Genomic DNA, 22,615 nt, shown 5'->3' on the forward strand with positions numbered 1-22,615 from the left:
AGTACAGGAAGGTTGTGGAGGACTTTTTCTTGTGGTGCAGGGACAACAACCTGCAACTCAACATCAGTAAGACAAAAGATCTGGTGGTGGACTTCCAGTGTGCCAACTAGCCTATGAGACCACTCACCCTCCAGGAGGAGGACGCAGAACTGGTGCACTGGTCTGACAACATAGTGTCAATTTACAAGAAGGAACAAAGAGCAGACTGTACTTGCTAAGGAGACACAGGCCTTCTGAGTGTATGCAGCAAGCTGCTGAAAATGCTCTACCAGTCCATAGTAGCCAGTGAGGTTTTCTATGCTGCAATTGCCTGGAGAAGCAACCTGAATTCAAAAGACGCACAATGCGTGAACAAACATATCAGGAAAGCCTGCTCCATCACAGGGTGAAACCTGGACACACTGGAAGCTATTCTGGAAAGCAGGATGGTGGTAAAATTGGATACCATCATGAAAAATACCCTCCATCTCCTCTAGGAGGCGCTCTTAGCCAAAGGCTCATTCCAGCACAGTATGCTAAGAAGCACCTCTGGGGGTCTTTTCTACAATTCACTGCTTCAACCTAATGTACTCACTAAGTTTATTTATTTATTTATAAATTGAATGATTGATTGATTGGATGTATTATCTGTCCTGTGAGGCTGCATTCTTATTTTGCATTATTCTGTTGCTGAATGCATATGAATTTCCCCATTAAGTTAATAAAGTTTATCTACTCTAATCTAATCTAGTTCAATATCCATCCATCCATCCATCCATTATCCAACCCGCTATATCCTAACTACAGGGTCATGGGGGTCTCCTGGAGCCAATCCCAGCCAACACAGGGCACAAGGCAGGAAACAAACCCCGGGCAGGGTGCCAGCAAATCGCAGGGCACACCCACACACACACACACCAAGCACACACTAGGGACAATTTAGGATTGCCAATGCACCTAACCTGCATGTCTTTGGAATGTGGGAGGAAACCGGAGCGCCCGGAGGAAACACATGCAGACACGGGGAGAACATGCAGGGAGAACATGCACACACTACCGCTGTGCCACAGTGCCACCCCATCTAATTCAATATGTTTTACAAAAAGCAAAAGAAGAGTTTCAATTACAAATGTACCATAAGATAGATAGATAGATAGATAGATAGATAGATAGATAGATAGATAGATAGATAGATAGATAGATAGATAGATAGATAGATAGATAAAGATTCCATAAGAGTATTAAGAATAAATCAAATTAAGGATTTTTAAGTTTCTCATTGTTACAATATAAAGGTGGAAACCAATATCTTCAATAAACAATAATACAATGTATGGAACTAATTAAATCATTCTAACCAAACAGTCACAACAAATTGCATTTTTCTTCAGCAGACACTGAATTTAAAGCAGCTGTGTTGCAGCAGTTCCAAAAATAAACACTGTTACATTTTATTGTAAATACATGTGTTTGCATAGCTGGCTAAATGTTGATACACAGGGGACTCTGGCTTACTGCTCACACAATGGAGTCATTTCACATAGCTCATAGCGACACACAATGTTCCTCACACAAGTTATGTAAGTCTGCACACTGTTCTAACTCTCTTTTAGACAATTAGTGGCTTAATTATGGAGAATCTTGTATGGGGTTTAATTTCTTCATTCTGTCCTACAAAATAATGCCCTACTGCCCAGCTTTATTTCCCACTGCATGCGCCCAGATCTACCTAATTATTTGACTTTGTACAGTTTCATTTTGAGAGGTCTGTGAAGCAATAAGCTCCAAGTAGAAAAGGCCTTTTTTTCATTTGTGTTTCTCATGTATTTTTCTGTTTCTAAAATTAAACTATTTCTTTTCAGGTGGATGTTTTTTAACCTCACAAAGCCATTAAAGAAATTACTGTCAGGAAGTTTAAAAAGACATTCCCAATGGAAGTAGACCGCACAGTGTGCTACACTGGTCCATGTTCTGCCTAACAGCTCAGTTCTCATTCTGGTTAATGGAACACCATGTCTATGTAGGCTTTCTGTGGGAAATCCTGTGTTCCTCCATATCTCAAAAACATACTAGCGATAGATTGTGGGTTTAACCTTACATATTATCAGCAAGTGTGTGTGTATGTGCCCTGGTAGAGTGTATTAAGGTTCATGATTCTATCCAAACGCTGGCATGATCAGGTAGTGGAAAAAGTGTGTTAAATTAGATGGATAAGGTGAAAATACATAATTAAATAAAACATACTGTGCACATGAGGAATGGCAATGCAGTGGTCAGCATTGCACCAGAGTCTGCAATTCAATTCGGTTCCCAAACACTTGTTTATGAAGTTTGCTTGTTCTTCTTGTGTCCACATGAACTTGGTCTGGGTTCTCTGATTTCTTCACATATTATGAAGACACTCAGGTAAGGTGAGTGTGGCCATAGGGACTGACTTAAAGACCACTAAGTCCAAACCTGACAGGAAAGGGCCTGACCATCCAACATTCTGTATTGTAGCCCAGAAAATAAGTCAAGGAATGTTTACTTCCATGACCTAAAGATGTGCATATGAAGATAACTGGTGACCTTAAGTTTAAGTGAAACGTTTAGATGGATCAATGATCTGTTCTGTGGTGCCACCATAGGCTACATTCCTAAATTATAATCAGGGATGTAAGAATTTGTGCAATATGAATGAATGAATAAATGAACCCTCACTTTCACAAAGTAAATAAGTGACTCTAAATTGGCCTCATTTGAGTGAGTGTTCAGTGTGTAGCTATGCCCTGGGACTGACCAGTGTTCTTCCTGATGTTTCCAGGAAAGACTCCAGCCTTCTACAGTCTCTCTACTGGAATAACCGGTGACTTGGAAATGCCCCTTGATAGAAGGAGCTTGCATGCTGGTATTTCATTCAGAATGGATACTTGTGAGACTCTGCCTCAGTCTGACCCTGTAATAAAAATATATGTGTTATTGACAAGGGATCAGTCAGTGTCTCATCTTCTTAACATTTCATGTAAAGGGCTGACTCCAAACCTAAAGCATCTTGAATCCCTTTACTCAGTCCTGTTTACTTCTACAGCAATGGAAAGGATTGTCTCTCTCAGCCTCTCTGCTTCCTCCTGACATGAAATCAAGTACCTGAATAGATAAACGGATGGGCTGATAAACAATCGATGATATAAATGATAACTGATTAATTGGCCACCAGACCCAAGTAATGATTGTTCATTATTGCATATCATTCTCCACACCATTTAATCCAGGTCAGGGTTCAGGGAAGTTGTTCTTTATTCTGCAATTTTTCCTTCTTACTATCAAATGAATGCATACGCCAGCTGTCACAGTGGTATACTGTTTAACTGAGTGAATTTTATTTTAAGAAGACACATATCCTTTATCGTTCTTTACGTAAAACAATTTGAAATACACATTTTGTTTTCTTAGTTAAAATTCAATCACTGTCCAAGTCAAGGTATTTTTTTATTCCAAAAAATTCATTCTGTCATTGGCATTAAAAATAAATGCAAAAAATATATGACAGTATAAAAGTGACAACATATTTTATCTCTGCCAACACTCACACATAACCCAAAAAACTGGTCCCATTTGCAAAAACATACCTGGATATTTGATTGAGCTATTGCAGCATTTTGAGCTCCTCTTTACGTCAGTGCTGATGGCACAATTGACCTTTTAAGTCTCCATGGTTTTACCTTGTGTTGCCAAAGTGCCAAAATAGAACTTACAATTAGGGGAAAATGACCAGCAGCTTTCAGAAGGTGCTTCATCTGCATCAGTAAAATCAAATACTTGAAAAAACTTGTTTATTTTGTTGTATGTATTTTAGCAAAACTGCAATGAAATCTAAAGAACCTTAGTTATGTTGAGTTACATAGTGGAAACAATGTCACAAAAGTGATCGAGTACAGTATCCAAACTGAGAAAAGTCTCCATATTTGATAAGACACACTATTCTTGCTGTGTAGGTCTCTTCCTGCAGTTGAAGGGTCTCATTTATCTCTCCTGTATTAAGGAAATAGAAAAAGGGAGTATCAGCAAGATTACTGTATGCTCAGGATGTGCCTTCTTGGTTTGAGTAGCATCTTGTATTAAAAGTATAGCTACCGTCCTGTAAGTAATATCCTGTTACATAAATTAAATTGAGGCCTGAATTGTCTCAAACAAATAGTTTCTTTTAGTATTTTCCATATAAACAGTCATTACAATTCCAAACATAATAAGAGGAAAGGTGAGAAATTAGTTTATGTTTTCATAACATGGGTGGCAACCTCACTGTTATAATCTGTTTTCTGCAGATTGTACAATTCAATTCAGTTCAAATTCATTAGGTATTTGGTTTGTCAGCAGACGTTTGCAGAGAGACCACAACCATTTCATTAAATGCACCACAAACAAGAACTAAGACATCAAACATAGCTCTATCTATCTATCTATCTATCTATCTATCTATCTATCTATCTATCTATCTATCTATCTATCTATCTATCTATCTATCTATCTATCTATCTATCTATCTATCAAACATGCTAATGTCTGTGTGTCTGTCACGTGACTACTCACAAACTAATGGGTCTAGAATCTTGATCCTGGTCTTAATCGAAAGCCTATGACCAGATATGTTCTGGAAATTCAAATAAATGTAGATAGTGGCAATCTGGTAGGCATTATACTGGTGAGGAGAATCGTTTATTGTACTTAAAGCGCAATCTTCTCAAGCCCATCTATCAATAATTCCCCAGGACACAGTACATAAATGTTTAGAATTCATAATCAAGTGCAAGTTCTCAACATTTATGAACAACTGGCAGAGAGTTTATATCTAGCCTTTTAGCTTAGTATTAAATATAAAAATCAAACCAACAATAAGGCTTGGGCAGTGATTGCGAAGAATTATAACTGCTGGGTCAACAAGTTATGACTGTAGAAGCTTATTAAAGTAAAACTTCTTTAGAAGATTAGCACCAGCTGGGTCAAAGGAGTATTTTGATCATTTTTTTTTTCATATGAAATTTGAACCTGTGACCTGATGGCAATGACTGGAATTGTGAAATTAGTGGGTGAATTCTGCTGATGAGAGTACACTCTTCTTTCCTCAGCCCTTATTTATCAGAAAGGTTTCACATTTTTTATATATGTAATGTTGTCTGATATGTTGATTTCAGCGTCTCTCAGTTGCATTGGGGCAAAATAGGAATTATCAGAAGCTGGGATGCCTCTACATTAATGGGCTCATTCACTCAGATTGGCAGTTAAATTAAATTTCATGTTTTTTAAAATACCATAAAACCTGAAATAATGGCAGGAGTTGAAGCCAGGACTCCGGAGGTGTGTGGTACAAGCCTAATAGTTAATGAAGTATTATCTTCGTGCGTTGAACACATCACTGAGAATCACTTTTATATTGCCTATAATAGTGACTGTTCCAATCAAATCACTGCAGAACCATTTTTAAATACATTACGTAAAGTTAATAAATTAAGGCAATCCAGTTGAATGAATGCCTCTACCCCACCAACATGTCAACCCCTACAATTTTAAACATATTCCGTATGTGCAAGAGAGAGTGGTCTCAGTAAGTCATTAAATATGGGAACACACCCATGACATCTCTGCCCACTGATATCTGATAGCACTTAATATTCATGCTGCTTTCAACCCCTGACTTGTCATCCTCTGTACTGGTGTTTATAATGTTAACAATGAAAGCAGCATCAAATGTGAAGAACAATACACAGAGATTAAAGCCAAAATCATTTAATTATTTATGCCACATTTGTTGAAAAGAAAGGACAGATTGTTTTTATTATCTCCTAAAGTTAAACATCAGATACATTCAACAGCTCTTAAGCTGAAAAACAAGAAAGAAAAATGAAGAATGGCAAGCTCTTAATCACACATTATGAATACTTTGCTCATCGTTCTCGGAGAAATTGAACAATATGCTGTCATAAGGCTTGGAGCATTTCCATAACCTTCATGAAATTGTCATTCAAATGCCAAGGAGAATACAATATATGGGCAATGCTGATTAATCCAACATGAGCTATCACAATTCCAGGAATACTCACATCCAAAAAAAAAGCTTTTCATAAAGTTGTTTTTCTTCTATATTTTTGTTCATGGGCTTATAAACACAGGCACGCATTAGTATTGGAACAGATGGCTTATTTCTCAGCTGTAATGACACCCCACAGGCAGGTATGCAATTCCAGATCACCATTATTCCAAAGTTTGCAAGTGCACAATAATACTAATAACGATAAAAACATAACACCCCCAGCTAGCTTGTTTGTTGGCTGTCCACACCTCTCCTCAATTGGTTTGTTTTTAAAATAAATTGACTTCTGTGAGGTTTATTGCATAAAATGTCATCCAAGTATGAAAGCTCTTAGGCAGCTCTTTGCCAATTTTTGTTAAAATGTTGCTTCTATTCCTTTCACTTCTTGAGCCTTCATCTTTGAATATTCTGTAGCTGTCATCACTGGCATTCCCTACAGTTATCATCCATGAACTCAGGCAAAGTGACAGCTGTCTGCTAAATGCTGAGTTTTTTGCACATTGCAGTTTACAAATCTTTTAATAAAACAGTGTGTAAGTGTGAGAGATGTTTTAAATACCTGTATCTAAATGTAACCTGCATAGAATATAATACAAAATGTATTTAAGATGTAAAGCTGATGATAAACAGGAGAATAAACAGTAGGGATCACTTCAGTTACTTTAGGGTTAAGGGTCCTTCTGATCACACATTTACAAAGGTCCCTAAGTGACTCCTGAAGGAGCTGCACTCTGAAGTCCTTTTTAGTAAAGGAGGTGTACCAATACTGACTTTTAGAATGAGCACCATACACCTATGCCTGAATGTCATAAAAAAGGCAATCCAAGATGATGGACTCCCAATACAAAATTCCAAACCAAAACCACAAAACGGTAATAAAAATGCAGAATTTAATATGCAATGTTCAGAATAGAACAGATGACTTCAAACTTCAATGAACTACTGAAGGATCCACACCCAGCTTCAGAATATAAAGGTTGAGAGTGATTCTTCAATAGGAATTTCATGGTTGGCCTGCCTCTTGGGGTTCTACCCATAAAGCACACGAAACATAAAGGAACAAAGAAGAACAATGCACATATACTAATTCATAAATAGTGAGAACAATACTTATAAAAAATTTCAACAGACACATGAAATATAACACTTTAAATTAAAACAAAGAAGGAACAAAAAAATGAAAAATAAACATAAGCCAAGTTACAAATCCTGGATGAAACATAACAGGAATAAGTACCACTCTACTATCTTTCTATTTACTGATTTCAGTATTTCAAATTTGCCTGTGGAAAGAAAATATGTTTTTTAAACGTATGACCCTAACAATTTGATTTGTTTTACTTTTAGATATTTAAAAGTATGTATATATATATATATATATATATATATATATATATATATATATATATATATATATATATATATATATATATATATATATATATATATATATATATGTGGGCGCAGTCTAGGTATGTAATAGTCTGCCTGCAATTTCCCCCATAGGATTGTATGTAAATACAATTAATCCGTTCCAGACCATACAAACTGTATGTAAATATATATATTTTTTAAGTTTTTAAGTACAAATATACTTAATTAAACCATAGAATGCACAGCATAATAGTAAACTAAATGTAAAAACATTGAATAACACTGAGAAAACCTCGAACAACAGAGAAAACGAACACTGCAATAGTTCTCGCTATAGCGCTACCAACCACTGGCTAAAAACACTTTTTTTTTAATGAGTTTTAAGCACAGGGAAAAAAATGAACATTTGAAAAAATCCGTAATTTAATAAACCACCAAGAAAAGTAACATTGCAACAATGCACGCTACGAACCAATCGCTGTAAACAGAAGTGAAAACAAAATCAAGTCCAGTGCATTCTTTAACTGCCTTCCTACCTTATGCATCCAGCCCCCTCTCTCTCGCGCTGCCTGTGTGTGTGTGTCTCTCGCTGCCTGTGTGTGTGTGTGTGTGTGTGTGTATGTGTGTGTGTCTCGCGCTCTCTCGCTCTCTCTGTCTTGCTTGCTGCACAGGAAATGCACAGGGAGAGACTGAACATGTACAAACTGAAAGGGAAACTGGCCTGTTCATATACCGAGTGTGTGGTCATGAACTGAGGCAAAAGTTTGGTGAACTTTTTGGTCGTAAACCGATTTGTACGTGTATCCGAGACATTTGTGAACCGAGGTTCCACTGTATATATATATATATATATATATATATATATATATATATATATATATATATATATATATATATATAGGGACACAAGTGATTCCACTCCAGTCCAGGAGGAGGCACTGTTGCTAAACATTCTCTCTCTTCCATCCCCAGTACCGAGAAGAACCTCAGCACCCCTGAGGCCCAAAGAAGGAACCTTCCCTTCTGCTGGGGACTCAATAAAAAGGGGCTGCCCAAGGCACCACATCTCATTCGGAACCTGAACCTGAATGAGGAAGAAGCTTTTGAGACTACCTAAGGAGTTGATAGATCTGCTTTGCTATAAGAATACAGTTTATTGAGACAAAGTTTTACTATTTGAAAGGATGGATTCTCTGACTTTTCTTTCTTTGGGAAGCCACAATGCCTTAGTGTTTCTCTCATTCAATGGGGTCACCCAACTGGCACCCCAACATTTACTGTGGGCTCCTCGAGCTTTCCTGGCTGTGACAATATATATAGTAACTGACCCTGCAGTGTAGTGTTCAAGGCCATCTTAATGCATGGGCATGTTGGGCAGTTGCCTGGGGGCCCCACAAGCATAGGAGCCCCATGCTAATCTATGTATAATATGTTGTGACTTGCTGAGTGGTTGTGTCGGTAGAAGCCCCAGTGCACTGCTTTGCCCAGGGGCCTATACGGCACTGGTAGTGATGTCCGAAAAAATGTTTAATCTCACATTATCATCCAGAACAGGAGATATAAAAGTGTATAATATAATCAATAGAAAAAAAACTCATGTTTTTGTGTAACATAATCCACATGTTAGCTATCCATTTGTGTGCTCACAACACATACAACACACATATTTTTTGCTAAATAGAAACTGCTGGGAAAATCTGTGCAAATCATAACCATGAAATGCAAGTCCCTTGGTAATCCCTTTCTGAACTGAAGATAAGACTCTTAACCAAAGTATGGGGAACAGAGGCAGATCTTCAGTTGAAAAAGGCAATCATAAGGAGACTTGCATTTCCTCTTAATGATGTGTGGAGATTTCACAATATTTTAGCAAAAAGTGCATGCGTTTTGAACTTTTGAACGTACAACTGGAGAATAGGCATGTGGAATATATGACACAGGAATATATGACACAAACAAAATGAGATTTTCTTCTTTTTTCCTTGGATGTTTTTCAGATTGTTTGCCATCGTACATCATTGGTCCCAATTGACTTGTATTATATTAAACTTTTTTTTATCTCCATCCTGGATAACAATGTGAGATTAAACATTGTTTCTGTCCATCACTACAAACTACATGGTATAAGTACCATATAAAAAATATAATATTTGGGTGAAACATTCCTTTAAGGGATGTCTTGAGTCTTGGAAAGAGCAATAAAGTGCTAATTAGAACAGTGACAAAGAGTCAGAAGAACAGATAGAGGTTAAGGGGGCAGACATGCAAGTCTAATTGACGAAGAAACAAAAGAGAACTGAATAAATTAAACCAAAGACCAAAAGCCAAACTTGAAATCTAGGAAAGTAGCCATAAATCAAGACTTTCTTGGAAGAGCCTTTTAGCTGTGACAATGTTAAAGAAAGGTAATATTTATGAAAGGAGTTGCAGACTCATATCACATAGCCCTGGACACACCCATCTTTAAAGTTTCGATGTCATGATGTCAAATACAGCAACCTGTTGATCTCGTGATTGCCAAAGGGTATCATAGCTAAAAACAAAATATCCATGCCTATGCAGAAAGCAGTCTGAAACTAAAGTTACCTTTAAAAAAATAAATGTTAGTTCTAGAAATGCAGAATAAGAAAGAGGAAGATGAGTTTGTGAAGGAAGCTTATTCAGTCTGTTCTATTAATCTCACCACTGTGTACTGTACAAGTGTTTGTGTATATATATATATATATATATATATATATATATATATATATATATATACACATATATATGTGTGTGTGTGTGTGTGCGTGTGTGTGTGTGTGTAATATAAATGTATATGTAATTGTATATTAATATATCTGTGTATGTATTCAAAAGACCTGAAAAAGCCATTCTCATGAGTCATTCTTTAACTGTAATTAACATCCTGTCAAGTCTTAAACATTTTACATAGAAGAGGATTTTCATTGTTATGGCTTTGGAAAGTATTCTGCATTTGTTATGTTTAGTATAAAATGTTTATTATGCCCCTCAATTCTTCCATACTACAGTATATTAATTATGATTTGTTTGCTTTATTTAGAATGACTGGGAAACTTCACAGAGTCTTTCTACAAAGTTTATTCTTGTTATGAACATTAATGAAAATGGATTATGGAAATACTTGGTTATGGAAACAAGAGTTTTCAAAATTAAATAAAGGGTACAGTGTTGTTTTTTTCTTTAATATTAGCTTGGTTTAACTATCTATACATGTATTTTTGTTACTGTACTTTAAAATGTAGCAAAAAAAAAGGAGTTCATTTAACATCACTTGACCTAAATATGTCAGGAAATCCAGGCTGCTAATCCCTTATTCAACTAAACAGCTCAGTGGAACTATGACCTCTAACCTCACGCCCCACACACTATTCCAAAGAAATGATTCTGAAACAAAGCGAAAAAAGAGGAAACTAATAAATCCAAAATAAAAATTCCATTCCATTGAGAGGCATCATTTTAATAACTTAAAAGAAATCTGAGGGGAAGACTAAATCAGAATGTGATTATTGTAAATCCCCCCTCATAAATAAGATAATGCATTAGCCTTTTGTTTTTCTATAGGGGCTCTGATGGGCTGGCTTCATGGGTTTCACTTCAATTATATGTGACGCTGTATTCTGTCAAAGCACGGCATACTGTCGCAAGAGTTTGCCAAGTTTGTCTTTTGGGTTTGAAGATCAAGGGTTTCTTAAGTTCTTGGTCGAGGTCTCTTCACCCAACCTGCTTGAGACACATCTTTTGAGTCAATCCACACCACACTTGTGTTCTCGTTCAATTTATCAGCTACAAATTGGTTTTCTGTATTTCTCCTTGTTGTTTAGCCACCTTTTGTAAGGAATATAATAGCCATTATAATTTATTTTTTTGAGATTTGCAGCATTTGGTTGCCTCTCGGTATGACACCTCTGTCTCTTATACCCCTTGCATTGTTTCAGTTGTTACAGGAATGTTAGAATGGCCCACAGACACCTCCCATTACAATTCTCTGTGATAATGTCTGCTTTGAACAGTAACAGAACAGTTTTGGCAGGCAGCCCATGAAAAAGAAAAGTAAAGTTCCTGTGGTGTATCACCATAGTTTGGCACTTAATCACTTCTGCTTCAAACTATAAACAAAGGGCAATGCTTTTATTATATTTTTACTATCCTGATGTTTCAGAATAAGAAGAGAAGATGTTAAGACGGAATGAGTGAGGTGTCAAACTAACCAGATCTACTTATTAGCAAGTTTAATTGGCTTAACTAAGTGAAGATAAATTGTAAGTAGCTTGAGTTTTTCAAAGTCTTGGAAAAAAATCCAAACAATATGTGCTTTGTTTTCACCATTTGGTATGTTACTCATTAATGTTTTTTTACCGTTAAAATGTATACAAAGCATTTGATTGTTCTATAGTACAGTTGATACTGGCAGCATTGCTGTAAGCTTTTTTTTAGTCTTTTGACATTTCTATGAAATTGTGGTATAGTGAAAATCCATTGTAACTGTAAGTAATAACAAGAAGGGTGTGGATAAATTAAAAAAATAATGCATAAAATATCAATCTATTATATAGTGTTTTTCACATCCATCTATCTATCTATCTATCTATCTATCTATCTATCTATCTATCTATCTATCTATCTATCTATCTATCTATCTATCTATCTATCTATCTATCTATCTATCTATCTATCTATCTATCTATCTATCTATCTATCTATCTACACTCTTAAAAATAATGGTTCCTTAATAGGTTGTGTGATTCTTCATTGAGCCATTGCTTGACAAAGCACCATTTCATTCTGGAACAGGTACTTTGCATATAAAGTTAATTCTTTGTGCTTTAAAAAAAAAAAAAAAAAAAAAATATATATATATATATATATATATATATATATATATATATATATATATATCAATGTAGGTGGCATAATGATATTGTTAGCTATAGTGTATCAAAAGTTATTACCTCATCTGCTAGTTGCTTTTCTTCCCCAACACCTTGAAGCAAATTGCATTTATCCTGAGACATGCCTTCCTCAAGTGGGAGAGGGTATAGAGAATGAGGTATTTTGAATATCTCAATATTTTCCTAAAAATGAAAAAAAAAAACAAATATCCTAATATATTTACAGACATATACAATTGTTACATTAAAATCCCTTTTAATGTTGTATTTAATAACTGTGAGTCTCAAGAAATAAAACTGTTAGAAAAACAACTTTACGCATTATTTAATTTGGTTATTCTCCTCAGTGATTATCAGATTGCAAATTGAATAATAAAAACTGTAAGAAAAAGTCAAAGAGAAGCTAGTAAACAATTATTATTCAAGCTATGGCAATTACTAATTACTGTCATTGTTATTCCAAAAGCAGCTGTTCAAAATATTTCATGGTATCAAAAATCTTCCAGCAAAATAAACACTATAAATAAAGAGGTTCCAAATTTAACACAGAAAATAGACTTTTCTGATCACATTAAAACTGGAATAATATACAGTATAAACTAAGCAATTGCATGATTTATCAGTGGTTTATTGTCTGCACTAAAAAAATCTTCAGAGAAGTATATAAATCGTTAGAGATGTATATAAATTAGTCATATTCTCTTTGAAATTTAGTTTGACAAATAAAGATAGGTTTAAATGAATCGCTTTAAACACTGATTTAATGGTTTAAAAACAATTGATTTAGCTAATTGCAGCACACATTTTGTACAAATTAGCTCAAATTAAGAATATGCTAAGGCTACACAGTGCCCTCTTATGTCCACAGAAGAAATTGCACATTGTACTATATTTAAATTAGGTAACGAGCATAAATTATATTTATTTCAAGAAACCATGTTTTTTTGCTGCACCATTAACTAATTTATTAACACTTTAAATTCCTTTCCTTATTCTCAGGTGATAACAGAAATGCAATACAATTGATAACTTAATCTAAATATTCGAGGCAAGCACATGTGAACAAATGTCATCTTCAGCTGTGCATTTCGGCACATTTTCTTTTGTCACAGGATGTGTTATTTTAATTAACTCTTTAGTGGCAACATTTGACTAATAGAGATTTATGAACTTTTCTCTATATATTAAATTATTCAAAATAAACATAACTGTTCTAGTGATATCTGTCCTGAATGGAATATTTTAGTTTTTTTCCATTGTAATCTGTTTTGTTCTGTTAAACAGCATTTGATGTTGTACTCTGTATAGGGCATTACATAAAATACAGCAAGGTCAATGGACTGAATGATTATAATATGTAGAGTTCTGAGAATATTTTCCCTATGAGATAAAGGCTAAATGCAATAAATCACTGCCTTACACTTGCAAAATATTATATGCCTAAGTTTGAAACAGTACATTTTTGCAGCTAACCTGGATTTATTTTTATATAAAAAGTAATATAATTGACCTATCCTTCCATCTGTATTTCAGAGCTGGAGTCTATTCCTGAATTGCAATTCAATAGTCAGAAATTTCTCCTAGCTAATGTAATTGTTTTGGGCTAAATGTAGTTTTATAATGTTCTATATTGCTCATTTTAAGTATTTCAACTTTCTATGCGGAGATGTAACTTAGTAAATTTGTTATTGTAACTTTTATGAAATTCTGTTCATTGTAAATTGTGAAGTTACTTACCTTTGATGCAAAGCTGTACAATTTTATGCATAACTTACTTTTCATGATTATTGCTTGCCAAAAGGCATTTACTGTATTTTATACTGATTGTAATAAGTTACTTTTTAAAGCTTATGTGATCTAGCCATCAAATAAAGTAAAATCAGAAGGCTTCCTGTGTATATTATTTACTGAGTGATATAAAAACATTTGTAATTTACACTATCTTCAGATGGAGAGCCAAGTCTGAAAATTAAAGGTTGTGATGCAAATGGCCCTGAGGGATTTATAAAATATGGCCAAATTTGGTTTAATTGTGCAGGCTAGGTATTCACATATCAACTTCATACACAATGAATACAATGTAAACAGATTTTCAATTATTTTCCCCTTTGTCCAGTCCAGTGTTGGATCCTACTTTTTACCCAATGCTACAAGAATAGGCTCCACCACTCCAGTCCTAAAACAGATTAATATATGAGATATTTGATAATATAAGAATGGCCAGATCATATTTCACTTTCTAGTTTTTGGAGTTGTGAGGAAGCAGCAACTTTACAATATTGTTTTGCCACTCTCCTCAGAACATCTAGTTGTAATTTGTCATGTTTTCTGAAATGATTTCTGGAACAATGACAATAAGTGGAAACTTAATGAGTCTAAAAAAGTCCCTTTCCTTATCAGCTACTACACACTCAATTAGAAAGAACAAAGAGGTGATGATCAACAAATGACTGTAGGACTTAGCTTTTAATTTTAGTTGGGCTTTCTTAGGATTTCTTTAGCCACATACAGTAGATACACGGTATTATGATCTTTAAATCATCATTAGATGTACAGCCATAAAACTAAAAGTATTCGTTAAAGCAAGAACAACAAACAACACACAAAACAAAGACAGGAACTCTGACATTCCTTAGAGTATAACGACATTTCCTGTTCTTAATTATACAATATTTTCAAAAGTATTATGTAGTCAGAAGGATAATGAAAAGTTAGATAAGTACAGCATTGTAAAATTAATGTTATGCTTGTGTCTTTTCCCTCTTTAATGACTCCCATGCTAAACACACATAATATTTAATTTAGTAAAACTACATACTTCACATTTTTATTGTAGTTTTATACCTATTAGTTGGTTTGCCTCTTCAAAATCTGGTTAAAACTTACTTCATTGCTGAAAACCATCTCCTTTCTTGAATGATGAAAGAGAAATTCGTATAATCTGTAGTGCTGAAATAAACTATAAATAAATAAAAACAGACAAAGGGAGAGAAGTTATTTCCGAAACTTTTCCAATTTTGCCTGGCAACGTTAATAAAGTGCTGATATTTCTTACCATCAGCAGTCTGTCTCCTTGAGCTTTCATTTGAATAAAAGGGACTGCCTTGTAAGGAGAATACCTAAAGACACTCACTGCTTGTAAAACGATTATTCCACTTTTCACATTGTTATCTTTCTTTATGGCTTTCCATCTTTTATTTCACAGAACAGTCCTTTATTTTATAGTACAAAATAGTGCACTTAAGTGTGGGGTGAAGAGTTTAAATTGAAGATCAAAACACCAAATTGATCTAAAAATTTAAACAATGAAAAAAGAATGTTTAGTCTCTACTGGTTACAGTCATGTGAAAAAGTAAGTGCATGAAATGTTTTTTCTTTAACATATGTTTACATATCAAAATGTGATATTTACTTAAACTGTATCTTTATATAAAGGTAATATCATACCACATGTACAATTTATAGTCTATTGTGTTATTTAAATAAACATAAATGCAAATTTTGCTTATGGGAAAAGTAAATCCACCCTGACATTTATTGCCACCTCAAATATCTAAAATTAGAATCAGATGCAACTCATTAGGGCATCATTAGGATCTTGTCTGAATCTGTCTTATTTAAACTTCAGATATTTAGTTTAGTTTGCTCTTTGATTTTGAAGTGTGAATTATCACCATGCCTAGATCGAAAGAGCTCTCTGAGGCCTTCATAAAGAGCATAACAGATACCTATATGTCTGAAAAGGGTTGTAAAAAGGTCTCAAAACAGTTTGAAATAAACCATTCCACTGTTTGGCAGATCATCTGCATATGGAGAAGATTTCAAACAACTGTCAATTTGTCCAGGCCAGGACACCCCAACCTCAGAACTGAATGCAAGATGCTGAAAGAAGTCTCAAAGAACCCCAGAATTTCATCATGGGACCTACAGGTAGCTCTTGCCATGCTTGATGTCAAAGTGTACAAGTCTAGTATTAGGAAGAGGCTGCTCAAATTAGATGTGCCAGGATGAAACCTTTATTGCCAAGAAAGACCATCAGGGCAAAACTCAAGTTTGCCCTTGAACATCTAAGCAAAGATTAGGACTTCTGGAACAATGTGCCCTGGACAAATGAGGCAAAGACAGAGAAATTTGGCCACAGTACTGTTTAACTGTAAAATGACATGTTAGGTGCAAGCCCAAGACAACATTTGACCAGAAGAATCCGATACTAACTGTAAGGCATGGAAAGAAAAACAATTAATGTGGTATACATCGTTTCTTATGTGATGTACATATAAAATAACATGAAAAGTAACATAATAAATCAACCTGTGATTTAAATAAAATACAAAAGTATGGGGTGAATTTTTAACATAAGAAAAAAAAACACTACAGCAACTTTAACACGGCATACACTTTATTGATAATCACTGATTTTCTTTATTTAGCACATGTGAAATATAAAAATCAATATACATGCAATACATCTCAGGCAGTTGGCAATAAAGTACAAATAAAGCAATATTTATAATCTCTAATGTAATAAAAATAATTTACAAAGCAACTGTCTGAAAATAGGCATTTTTATTATTTTTTTCATTTTATTAATTTATAAGAATATAATATATCATTTTTAGTTTATACAAGGGCAAGTCAATAACTATCCACACTTCAGTGTTTGGGTTGGCTGTACAGTTTTCCACACATGCACGTGGAAGCACAGTGTGCCTGTGATCACAGTGGTAAAGTGTCAACCTTCATTAGTCAGTTTCTCTTGTTGTTTTCTAGGAGTAAACATGGCTGTTCCACTCTCCATTTGTGGCAAAGAAGGGTAGAGAGCAGTGATATGATTTTTATGAGCTAAGAGGTGTACCAGGGGCCAAAATCCACAGAAAGCTTTCTGCACAATATGGATACAGTGTTTTACCATGCCAGAGTGTTTATGAGCTGATTGAGATGTTCAAAAATGATCAGACAAGTGTTAAGCATAAAGCAGAACCAGGACACCTATCTGCGGCCACTACCGATGACAACATTGAACAAGTTCACACCATGATTTTGATGACCTTACAAATGACTATAAATAGAGTGACATATCCTATGCAAATTATTCATGGTTCTGCATAGGACATCATCCACAAGAGGCTTGGCTTTCATAAAGTCTCTGGAAGATGAGTCCCAAAACAGCCTTAAGAGCTTCTCGATTTCTCATGAGCCAACAAGAGAAAGAAGTGGTGCATTGTGGCTGATAGACAAAACATTTTTTTTTTCCTGAGGGAATGCTTTACCAAGTGCAATGAAATGCAAGGGGACTATATTAAAATTTATGTATTGCAGTTATAATAACTATTCGTTATATCTGTGACGTGCAACTAGCATAAGGTCACTGTTCCTGTTGCATGCAGTAAAAGGTGACTAAAGGAGGTTGGTGTCATGATGCACATTGGAGGGGAAACTGACCAATTTGTCATAACGTAGAAAATGCCTATTAAACTGGCTGAGAGACAGAGATATAAAAGAGTTTGCAACACTCATTGTTTTTTGTGAAAGTGACTGTGAAAGCTCTAATAATAAATTACTACATAGGAAATCATTTGTGTGATTTGAATATATTTTGCTTGTTAGCAAAATAAAGCTAATATCTCCAAGAACACATCATTTACTGTAGAACAGCAGTTAATCATGTGTGAAATGGGAAAAAAAATACTTCTGTGACTGTGTTGAGTTATAAAATACTGCACAGTGATTTTTAATAAACAAAATGACTAAATAAGAGCTCAATTCTAGAAAAGTATGTCAAGTGTTTCTGGAGCCAAAGCACGTTTACACATATCAGCATACTGCAGATCAATTTCAATTGCTTACTCAAATTTAAGTTGATATTTACACTACAGTAATAATAGTATTAGTTGTAGCAGTAGATGTATAAAAATAGTTTCCTACATTAAAAAAATCACCTTTCAATAAAGTAAATGTTTGAGGATTAAACTAATTCATCTGTGTTAGGCAGTGACTTTTTTAACTTTCACCTTTTGCACAGGAATCATTATCTTATGGGACATTACCTAGTGTTCCTGAAATTTGGGGTTTCTACTTGGTGTGCCTTCTCTGCAGATTCTGCATGTTCTCCTTATATTTCTGTGGAAGAGTTCAAGAGGAGTGAACTTTCCCTCTCACTGTCAGAAACAGGATTTAAGTCATATTTCTTTAGCTCATCTGGTTAAGACCAGCTCTTTCTGGTCATCTTTCAGGACCACTTTGCCTCCCAGATACTGAGCTGAGCCAAGATACGGTGGCAGCAATACAATACAATACAATGCAATTTATTTTTGTATAGCCCAAAATCACACAAGAAGTGCCACAATGGGCTTTACCAGGCCCCGTCTCTTGACAGCCCCCCAACCTTGACACTCTAAGAATACGTGGAAAAACACCCAGCACTACCCACGAAAACAGAACCTGACTACATTTACACCGGAGACTCTTGCAGTTCAGACACTTGAGGTTAGGTTAAAATGGTGTCACTAAATTGGATCATTACAAGTTAATATGGGTGTGTTGAGTGTAACTGTGCCTAACCTTTGGGTACTGGAATAGGGTATGGCTTCTCATGACCAAACAATGAAGGAAACTTCAGAAAATAAATGCCTATAATTCAGGACACAGATATCACAGTAAAACTAAATACAGGTAAAAGCGATAATGATATATTGCAATTATCTGAAGCATATTTTTTGACAAAAATCTGTAATCAAAATTGCATACAGGTTATGTCAATATGCTGCTATTTTACCAAGACATACTGTTATGACAAGCATAAAAAGCATAAAGACAATTTTCATTTGTCTTCTGAGTTCATGAACATAACAATTTTTGTGTCACACAGGCAAATTATAAAACAAAAAAAAAACTATAATTTGTGTCCTTTGTGTGCCCACTTTATCAGTAGTGCATCAGGTACTTCCAAACAGCATCAGATACTCCCTGTTTCTGTGTGAGTCAAATCCATTTTTTTAGTTCACAAATAAGTGTAGTGTCAATTCAAATTAACTTTACCTCTTAATAACTCGCCCACTTCCTTTCATTGGGGTGGATTTAAAAACGTGTGGCAGACTGCACGGAGCATGAGGTGAATGAAAATTGTACATTCATCTTGTTAAGAATTCTATTAATAGGTACAAATTTCAGTTTAGTACAGTAAATTGTGCTCATCCAGGTAGCTGAGAGGTGAAGAATCTTTACAGTGTTCTTTTTCCTTTATAGGACATGGTTTTACATTTAAAAAGAATTGAAATTTTGGGAGATCAAACAATCCTATAGGGGGTGCTGTTGCTTTGTTAAGTATTGTTTTATTAGGAATTAATTACTGTTTAACTGTATTTAATTTAGATGTTTGGTTAATTAGAATAAAAGCCACACAGGATGAGCTGCAAAATTTGGAGTTACCACTGATGAGCAAAGTTGATTAGAAATAAGTGCAGCCTGCAACCTTCACTATTGTAAAGCTTAAACAGATTTGTTTCTTTGTTGAGGGTGTAACAAGACAAGAAGCAGGTTTTCTCACTAATGCAAATATGTGTTGTACGACTCTTGGCCAGCAGTCAGTACGCTTTGTGACTCCTGTTGTCTGGAGATTTCTCTCAGTAGCTTTGTTTGTGAAGTTCCGTCAAAGTTCAAATTCAAATTCAAATTGCATGTAAAAATGAACCTGTTCACTCTTGTATTTTTAAGCAGATATATTACTTAATTTGACTCCAACTATAGACAGATAGATAGATAGATAGATAGATAGATAGATAGATAGATAGATAGATAGATAGATAGATAGATAGATAGATAGATAGATAGATAGATAGATAGATAGATAGATAGATAGATAGATAGATAGATAGATAGATAGATAGATAGATAGATACTTTACTGAATCAAATTAAACTGGTTTGTCACCACATACTGTTATTCTTTTATGATGGTATTGCATCTTGTTTATATGGGATAAAATCTTGTTTTTTTTTTTTTACAGCACATTGTGAGAGTAGGCACTAAGAAAAATGTTTATAAAATAATAACTGGCTGATACATTTCTCCAAATGTTCCACACTAATCAAAAGCTTTCGTATATTTTCTTGTAGTATCAAGCCTGAATAAATAATTTATTGGTAAAAGTTACATTCAACGAAAGCATTATGGAATAGCGGAGGATTTTCTTCCCCACAATTGTGGACCCCAGATTGATTCTTTGTTTTGGTGTTGAGTTTACAGAAGTTCCAGCTTCTTCCTATATTCTAATAAAATGCTGCTAGGTTTTGTTGTGCCTGTGCTTCTTTATGCCTTGTGACAGACTCACAGTCCTTCCAGATTATTGATTTATGCCTTTTCTTCTTATGACAAGAGAGTGGGAGGATGGTATATACTGTGTAATGTGACATCTGACATACATTTAAAAAACTCTTAGAAAATTCAAATTAAATCCCCTCCCTTGAAATATCTGAGTTCAACAATCAGAGAAAACATTGCTTTTCAACTTCTTTCTTTGTGGGCTTAAGAACTTAATTAGTTAAAAGCATCTCTGTGATCCTGGCATTGTTCAGAAAAATGAGTGAATGAATGGCTGAATGTACATGTTCACTTGTGAACGCTACCACAGATAGTATCTGCAAATTCTCATGTCAAAGAATATATGCAGTTGTCTACATCTGCGTTATAAATAAATTGTAAAATAAAAAGTCAAAGCAAACAGCTTGCATGTCTATCACAGATGGAAAAATGAAGAAGAAAAAAAAAGTATGAGGTGTGATACAAGCTGAACAGGTTTTTAGGTTAGTCTGAAGTGTTAAAAATTTAAAAAAATAATGATTAGAACTTCCTGTTAGGTTCCCATCAAGCCTATGGTTATCTCTATTTGTCTGCTCTCTTTATATTAAAGTGATGATCATACAAACAAATTGTGCTTTCATTTCTACTGTATTTAACCCAAATAGATTTATTTTTACTTTTTGGCTGTTTAATAAAATTTCTGTGTCATCGTTATATTTATATTGAAGGAGATTTTATGAATTACTGCATAATCAGTGAAAACCCTCTTTTATAAATGCTATCTATATAATGTTTCATTTAGAATTACTATATGTGCTTTAGTGAATCATAATACTAATAAGCATATTCATTTGACAGCAAAACACATTTCTAATGCAGTGTGAAAAACCTATAAAAGTAAACTGAGCAGGTTGACAGATCATTGTATCAGTTAACAAAACCACATTTCAGCACAGCGGCACTAAAAATAACCACACTGAATGAGAATTAAAATATGAAGAAACCGCATAGAAGTGACTATTAGAATTGTAATAGCAGGTAAAGAAAATTGGCAGGAGGAAGGATTATAGGTTTCTTCCTTGCACCTGTTACTGCCCGCTGAAATATTTGCTTTTAACCCATCAGGATTAAGCAGATTCAGGGGAGGAATAAGTATGTGATATTTATATTGTAACTTCATTATTTTATAACAGGAGTCCATGTTTTTCATTGCTTCCTTTATTGCTGTCAACATGAAACAGATATGTGACTTACAATGAAGTCCAATTATCTCCAAGAATTAGCCTCCACTTAAAAACCTGCAGTGCTATGGGCTTTGTGTTCAGAGCTGCACTGACTACAAAAGGTTGTAGAATAGAAATCAGGAGATGCCACTTGAACAAAAAATTCAAGGAAAGGGTCAAAACCGGAAAGATGAAAGGTTAAGCAAATAATGTTCATGATGTGTATGTCTCAAGAAGCCTGGGCAGGAAATGGTGTGTGTGAAAAGAAACACATAACTGGAGCCAAATCTTAAATCATAGTCAAAAAGTAGAGCAACATTATTTAATCAATACAAACAAAGGATGGATGCAAAGGTCTTTTGAGGGAGTCCAATCCTGTACGCCTTTGACCTAGCTATATCACCCGGTGGAATGTTATGTATTTTTAACATTGTTAAACTTATCAAGTGCAAAACAAATGTGACCATGAGGTTCCATGACCTCTAAATAGCTGAAAACAATGTCTCAAAAATCAGAGAGGCCGAGGAGAAATAATTAAAAAATCAAAACTAAAATCCTGATCATGACAAGAGCCATTGTATATACTGCAAACGACTGTATAGTACCACGGCTTCATCAAGGGGGCACTGTTTTTTCGAATTTGAGCACTTCAGCAAGCTCTACTCAGGCTGTCTGCTGTGTCCAATAGTTAGAGAAAGACATGTAGCTCATGCTGTTTCAAGACATGTCTTCTTCATTGCCTCTGTGAATCGTTAATCTAATGT

General features: G+C 34.7%; 1 protein-coding gene across 2 annotated transcripts in view; it reads right to left on the reverse strand.

Moving 5' to 3' along the window:
* Nucleotides 1-3,417: 3,417 nt before the first annotated feature.
* cabcoco1 (ciliary associated calcium binding coiled-coil 1) overlaps nucleotides 3,418-22,615 on the reverse strand; it is a 38,062-nt gene continuing 18,864 nt past the window's right edge. For both annotated transcript variants that reach the window (XM_028792671.2, XM_051922840.1), the window contains exons 5-7: nucleotides 15,217-15,289; nucleotides 12,391-12,513; nucleotides 3,418-3,990 (exon numbers count right to left, since the gene is read on the reverse strand). In XM_028792671.2, the coding sequence (XP_028648504.1) occupies nucleotides 3,982-3,990; nucleotides 12,391-12,513; nucleotides 15,217-15,289 (205 nt within the window). In that variant the 3' untranslated portion in view covers nucleotides 3,418-3,981. The remainder of the gene's footprint in view (nucleotides 3,991-12,390; nucleotides 12,514-15,216; nucleotides 15,290-22,615) is intronic.

The sequence above is a fragment of the Erpetoichthys calabaricus genome, chromosome 2, assembly GCF_900747795.2.
Source record: "Erpetoichthys calabaricus chromosome 2, fErpCal1.3, whole genome shotgun sequence".
Taxonomy (NCBI): domain Eukaryota; kingdom Metazoa; phylum Chordata; class Cladistia; order Polypteriformes; family Polypteridae; genus Erpetoichthys; species Erpetoichthys calabaricus.